This window comes from Adiantum capillus-veneris, chromosome 25 (assembly GCF_014529385.1).
Source record: "Adiantum capillus-veneris isolate H3 chromosome 25, ASM1452938v2, whole genome shotgun sequence".
NCBI lineage: Eukaryota > Viridiplantae > Streptophyta > Polypodiopsida > Polypodiales > Pteridaceae > Adiantum > Adiantum capillus-veneris.
In genome coordinates, this window is record NC_140955.1 from 116,847,888 (window position 1) to 116,855,626 (window position 7,739).

General features: G+C 40.0%; 1 protein-coding gene across 1 annotated transcript; it reads right to left on the reverse strand.

Annotated features, from left to right (window-relative positions):
- Window positions 1-3,395: 3,395 nt before the first annotated feature.
- Window positions 3,396-4,953, reverse strand: LOC147425527 (uncharacterized). The gene is made up of 2 exons (XM_086500132.1): window positions 4,065-4,953; window positions 3,396-3,723 (listed from the first exon to the last, which is right to left on the reverse strand). Exons 1-2 carry the CDS (start codon window positions 4,845-4,847, stop codon window positions 3,520-3,522), a joined length of 987 nt encoding a protein of 328 aa, XP_086356258.1. The 5' UTR covers window positions 4,848-4,953; the 3' UTR covers window positions 3,396-3,519.
- Between the last annotated feature and the right edge of the window lie 2,786 nt (window positions 4,954-7,739).

Here is a 7,739-nt window from a genome sequence, read left to right on the forward strand (position 1 = left end):
ATTTGAAATTTAACACGGATGAAAAGATTGGCATAACCTCCCTCTCAAGACGTTGTAACCTTTTCAGGTAGCCTTGTGAAGAGGGAGTGGGTCATTGATTTATAATTATTGCCATACTAATAACCTAAGCTCTATTACCAATTGTTGCTTCCAAGATATCATTATGGTAAACAGAGAATATGTACTAACCTAAGCTCTATTACCAATTGTTGCCTTCCAAGTTATCATTACTGTATGTTGTATCGAAAAAATGGATGTTATATACATGTTTTACAAACATGATATGAGGAGAGAATTATAAAGTATTTTATTACCAATACATTGTGATGACTAAGTTCTGGCTACTTTAGTGTGAAGTTACCTACTTTTAACGGTTTTGTGATTACATTAGAGTTATGAAAGTATAGAAGGTTTCTCCCCCATTGCTCATATAAAGCGCAAAGGTCAAACTCCTTACCAACGTCGTGCTTGCTCTATCTTTCTTATTACCTTGCAACATGCTGATTCTTGCTTTTAATCAAATTCTTCCCATGTTTTGGAATCCTACTTACTATAACTCATCTTATGAAGCAAGCTGGATTTTGTAGATTACGACATATTATTTGGCCAAAATGATACTTTGTGTTTGCATTACATTGTTATCATGAAATTATAATATTGTAGTATGAATGCCATGTTTAAGACTAGCTTTAGAAGCAATGCATGGGATACTTTACTTTAATAGGTTTTTTCAAACAAGAAAAATGATATAGAAGGGGAGGATGGTGGTTGTTCCTGTACAATTCACAATTCATACGTTGAACATTGCCATGATCTATTTCTTTGCAAAGTTGGGACATATTGATGCTTGCTGTTCAAATTCCTCCCACGTGTGCATGCTACTACCTAATCAAGATTCTATAAAGCTTTTCTAAAGGATAAACCTCACACTCAATGTAAGTGAGTTGAGTGACAATATTCATTAGTCTATTAACAAGTCTAGAGGTATCCTCCCATTGTTCTTCAAATTAATAAATGAATTTGCTTCACCTTTCCACCACGTTTCATTCCTAGAATGTTCCATGCCTGAATGGAAGAGGCCGTGCAAGTTTCAATGAAGTGCACATAATTTGCGGTGATAACTATTCTAAGATTTTTTTATCTTCAGCTTGTGTTTGTCCATTGAATGCCTTAGTTTGAGTGCCTTCACTTGTGGATGGATTGCTTGGACGAACTCTAACTTTGACTACATACCACAATTAAATTTTCACATAAGATTCCCTTGCACCTTTGTTTGCCATGCATAAAACCCCTCACCATTAAATTTTTGAACCCACTTTTCCCATTGTGCAGATATAGGAGTTTTAACACTAGGAGGTGTTCCAAAATTAGTGTGTTACAAAAGCACGATGACTAAATCATCCCCATAGTTTGATATCCTTCAAAACCTATACCCATCGGAATGGTCCCTTCTTGGACCCGACTAGTCAAAAAAAGGTGAATTTGATGACTTTTAAAATCCACATACTCCTTCCCTCTAGATCGCGAGAATTTCTTCCCGTAAAATTAAAGGCTAGGTGTAAGGCATTGAGTGGTCCAAGTCTATTCAAGTTTCCCACTTCAAAACGGCATGAGAGATTTGAGCACAAGACTCGGGTCCAATGCACTATGTTTAGTGGGCTAGCTACTTGCTCCAATGGTGGAGGAGGATCAAAAAGTCCTTCTTATGCCCATCTTAGCAAGGGCTTACACCTTTAAACACACCTAATGAAAAAAATACTAGAGCACAATTAGATGGGCTAATGAGACCCAAATTGAAGAGTTTAAGGCTTAAATGAAAGGTGTTTGGAGAGTCTTGGAGAGCATATGATTAATGCAATCTATTGGTGTTTCGTTAAGAGCTGATTTATAATGCAAAAGCATGAAAATGCAACTCTTTATACTCACAAAAGAGATACAAATCACCCATTACATGATTCAATCGATCAAGCCACCAATTGCTCATTTCCAAATGATTTAAATGATATCAATTGTCATTTGACCAAGAGATTAACCAACGGGTTATATTGGCAAATGGGGTCATGATAAATACACTCTCTAGCTACGCCTAGTCCTCATAATCAGGAAATTATGTTTTTATGAAGATTAGAGGCTCAATGATAATCAAACCGAAGAACACAATAAAACATACAGTCTTCTCAATTGATCAATAGAAGTTCTATTCAATAGGTCCTGATGGAATAGAAAAGCACTAATCCTATATGGCTATGATACCAATTGCTATTTCTAAGGGGTTAAATTAGTGAAGCATTTATGATGATTAGAGCAATAACCAATGGAAAAATACACAAGAGATAATGAAGATGATATGAACTAAGTTATTGATGATAAAAGTCACATTAAAATTATGTACAAGAGAGGGATAATGAAGATGATATGAACTAAAAGTGTGTACAAGACTAAGCTACTTAAGTAGCAGTAGCAAAGTGTAGTACCAATGTATGTGGTTTTAAGAGGCACCTCAAGTCAGCCTTACAAAGGAGGGTCGACCCATGATGCTAGGAGAGGGGTTTGGGACCTTGTACAACACACTTGGATGCTATTACACTTCATAGACATCACTATCTGAACTAGAGAGGATACATACTATATGTTGGTGCATAGACAAAAGTCACATACCCAATATCAATGACCCTCACTTGAGACACCATTGAAAGAAAAAAAATATTGGTTGTATTATTTTTCAGTCAATGATATATCATATTGTATTGTGATGACCAACATGTGTGTTGTGCATGTCGTATTATTGTGAAGTCGCGCATGTGTTGTCTACGTCTCTCAATCTGAATGGAGACATACACTACAACAAATAAGAGCGAAAATATCTACATACCTAAATACAATGGAGATAAACGAGAATGAATACATCAATCGAATGGAAGACATACACTGCACATAAGAGCAGAAACATCTATATACAGTGAATATAGTGGAGATGAATGATAATGAATACATCAACTATAAATTTGCAAGACTACGAAGAGTAACCGTCGAATAGGTTTGACCAAATTTATTCGATGCCCGACTCCTATCGATTATGAATGAGAATAGATACATTAGATGTACATTTGCATGACCGTGAAGGATAATCATCAAACGGGTTTGGCTAGATTTGAATCGACATGGTATGTGATGCCTGTCGGCTCCTATAGCTGGTAAGCGAGTCCAAGCAATAACACATTATCGCGCACTGTATCTCTAACAAGAACTCTAAAAACGTGTGTGTGTATGTGTGTGTGCGCGCACGTACATGCACGTGAATGTGTGCACACACACAACATGTACACGTGCATACACACACACACACACACACACACACACAAAAAGTTGCTCTTGTTGCTTTTAACGGCCATACATATTATAATTACAAAGGCTAATCAAACAACTATGCAAATCACATTAATTAAAATGTATGTGCAAATTTCTTTAGTTATTGATTCAGATACATCGTGAGCTCAAGATACAACGAAACAAGGATTGTTAATATCTTCCAGTGGGCCTTTGGTATGCGAGTACTTGTTGCTCAAGGGCTTGGTTACGGGTATTGAGCTCTGTTACTCGATTTTCCAAGGTAGTAACTTCTTGAGTTTTTTGTGCTAGAGCCTCCTCAAGGGAAGCGTTCTTGGCCGTTCTAGAACCGAGTTGCTCCTCTAATTTTGCTTTAGCCGCTTCATTCTCTTTCACCTGTGGGCAACAACAACATGCAATGTGGCCGTTAGAAATGATGATTTTCCACTGATGCGCATGTCCCTTGCACTCGAGCTTGTTTGGGTAGCACAATATATACTCAAGAAGTTTTGGACAAATTCTCACAATAATTCCCACATTGTGACTTACCTCAACATCATGAGCTTCGATGAGGAGGCACCGCATACCTAGCTAGGTATGCGGTGCCTCTCAAGCAGAAACACATGATGTTGTGCATTGTATGAAAAACATTGTAACAGACTCCGTTTTCCTACATAAAATTTCTAAATCTTCCTTATTCATGCATTGTTCACATTTTTTTCAGAGCCATGAATTACCTTATCTCGGAGGCTGCTGATTGCCAGATCTTGGGCTTTGGCCCTCTTGTCAGCCTCTTGAGAGAGCTTCTCATAGGCGGCCTTGGCCTCCTGAGCGCTCTTAGACATGGCTTCCGCCTGCTTCTTTCTCTCCTGGACCTCCAGGGCATGGGCCTGCTTGGCGGCGAGGGCGGTGGCCTCGGCCTCGGCGAGCTTCTTCTCCAGGGATGATACAGAGGAGCCCAGGGTGGAGTGGTGGGATTGGAGCTCGCGCAGTTGGGCTTTGCTCTCGGCAAGGCTGCGCTGGAGGGCTTGCGTTTGGGCATGGACGGTTTCGTGCTGGTGTGCGAGCTCCGTTTTGTGCTTGTGATGCTCGGCTAAGTAGGCTTCAGCCCTTTCTTTCCAGCGCTTGCTCTCTTTGCGAGCCGCGGCCCAGCCGTCCACGAAGGGGCGGAAGACGGTCAGAAGCGTGACGGCGGCGGTCCCGGGCGCCTGGCTGCCCATTACCGCCACCATCAACGCCCTGGTCACAAAAGGCCATGCCTCCTCTGCTTCATGGGTGCCTGTTTGCGTGGGGGCGGGCGCGGTCGACGAAGGCAAATTCACGTTTGCTGCCGTGACTGTGCCGGATGTAGTAGACGTTGCGGTCAGTGCCATGCTAGGGCGTTGCTCTGCGCCTGGCATCAGCGCCTGATTGGTTATGGCCAGATTTGTCCTCTTGACCGCGGCTTCTGTTTCTGCGGCGCCAGCATTAACGGCACCGGTGCTCATGACAGAGTGCTCTGCACTTGATCCACTGGCCATTGATCTCAGGCTTGTATTGCAGGGAAGTTGCAGTAAAGAGAAGATAGGAGGCCTACTCAGAATTCACAAAGTGGTATTTGATGTCCTGCTCCCTTGCTCTGCACCATCTCTTAAAGGCCTGCCGAGTCCCTTGCTCTGCCTTGTAAGGAATCAGGGCATTTGCTTTCCTCTAGGATTGTAACTGCGATTCGGACTCCAGCATCGTCCCTGGAGTCTGGACCCTGATTCTTCATTCTCGATTACGGCTTAAAGAACCAGCACATTTTGCCACGTGGCGAATCAGAATTCAACGCCCTAAGCAATGGCTGCATTCCGAGGTTTACCTTGAAGAAAACCGCAAAATTTACAAATTTTAAATGTCGAAGGTGTTCTAAATGCTTGTCTTTATCGCCAAACATTGTGAAGTCATCCACAAAAATGCACATAGATTTGGTTAAGAAGGGATCAAAGATCGTTGAGACTACTCTTTGAAATGTTGCATTTGTGCTTTTTAATCCAAAAGACATCACCTCGAAGATGAAGTCTTCTTCTGCTATCTTTGATTGAGAACCCATCAAGGAAGGAATACATTTCATGCCCTGCTGCATCATCCTATGGTGAATCTGTGAATGGTATTGGGGATCGAAAATGGTCAAGTAACTCATTTTATGGTCGTGCATATTCACTCAACACGATCCTATGTATAGAAAATGATGGCTTTAGGCCTTTCATATCTGTGTATGACCAAGTGAACACAAGGCTTTGAAGTCTTTAAGCAATCCTACTAGCCCTTGTTTAAAGCCTCCCTCAATGTCAGTACTCATCCGAATGGATTTAGATCTTCCTCGGTGTCGAGGTTGATGTCTATTAAGTTTTCTTCTTTTGAAAAACTTTGAATATTCTGGTTCATTGCAAACAATTTTCTCCTTAGCCGAATGTCTTCCTTAATTACTGACTCAGGCATTCCCTCGGTCTTTTGCTTTGCCACTAGCTTAGCCTTTGCCCATTCTTTCGGTTCCTTAACTTTTGCCCTTATAGAATTTTGGCAACAATAATTTCAAATAGCCCCACCAAGCTCTTATTGATCTGCATGTACTATTCTTCCTCGTCATCTTTTAGACCCTCGGCATATTTTGGCCAAATTGGTGTGGACACTATGGTATATGCATGAAGACATATTTTAAGCTTCTTCTTGCCCAAGTTTTAATGGTCATTGTGTTCTCTACCCAATTTTGTTTTTCCTTAGGTTGCTTCAACCAAGGTCTCTTTAGTAGTAAACGGTAAGCACCATTGGTATTCTCCATTCATAAACTACGAGAGCAATCACAAAGTTGAAACCTGCAATTTTGATTTACAGCTACTGAACTAGTCCGAGTGGTTGTACTCATCATTGGTCACCCATTTTAACTGCAAAAGCTACAGGCTCAAATTTCTTTATGCCGAATTTTTTGCACAATGCTATCGATAGCATATTTACTCTCACACCACCATCTAGGAGTTTTTTAAGCACAACCACTTCTTATATGCCAAATGTCACTATTGGCACCTATTCATCATACAAAAATGACTGCACCACCTTGGTCGAATGGTGGGTATGTCTTCTTCATGATAGTGGTTTTTTTTTTTGGGTTCTACTTCCTCTCTTGATTGATTTCCTTCACAGTCTTCTCTCAAAACCGAGACACCAACTATGATAGTTGTGTCGTGGTCATTGAGAGTGGTAATTCCTTTGATTTCTCCCATAGAGAAAAGTAATGCATATTAGCTACCTGCTTGCTTTTCACTAGCTTCTTCTTGTTGAACTTCTTTACTATCTCACTATGGCGTTTATGTCTAAACAAAGGATACTGAAATTGAGCTCTCTTTGGCATGCCGTCTTCCTCGATAGGTGCTCCTTTATGATTCTCCTCTACCGACAGTATGGCCTTCAACTCTTCTATTGGTGAAGTCTCAACATTGGTCTTTGTATCACACTAGTTACTCTACTTCACGTACTACTCTGGGCAACTCCATGTCCTTCCCTTGCTTGATGCTCTCTCCCAATTTGATCTTGGGTTCCATGTCCAGGTCTGTGTTGTCTAGCACATTGACTGGTGTGAAATTGGCATCCACTTATCACACTATAAGAGGAAAACTGCCAGCATTACTGCGGTCTAACAAAGGAAATTAGAGAGAGAATTTTTTGCATATGCGGTAATAGCAACGAGATTGTATGCGATAATGGTTTATCAATCATATGCACGATAATAGCTGTGGTAATATATCCGTGACTATTATCATGCACATTATCGCACTTATTATCGATGTACGGCTCTTCAAAAATAAAGATGCTCATTTGTTGGGTGGCCCAAATGAGCATCTTTATTTTTGACCTGCATAAAACATATGAAATCGATTGTATTTTGAAAGTGTAAAAGAAAATAATAAACTGTCAAATTACAACTCATACCTTACCTTTACCTTTATAAATTGAGGCAAAAAAGAACAATACTTTTAAAAAATTTACAAATAAAGCCAAATTTTCAAATGAGATCTATATAGAAAATATGAGGGTTTTTTTGGCCACATCTGCACTTGTAGAAGAGGAGTACATAACAAATTTTTATCTATCCTAATCCTCCTCATCCTTATCCTGGTCCTAAGTTACAAACGTTGGATCACACCAACCAAAAACAAATTAGATAAATCAATAATCAAAATTAGCTTTTAATATAATGTTCATTGTCTACACTTAACACTTGTAGCATTCCGACTCCTGAGTTAAATCGCTCGTGAGAGATATGATAGTTTTCCAACAACCATCGCTAAGTATTGAACTCTGTGTGTCTCTCCATACTTGATCATCTCTCTAGTATGATGATTCAAAGTGATATTTTCCTAAGTTAACAATAACCAAGAAATTTTAAATAAGCC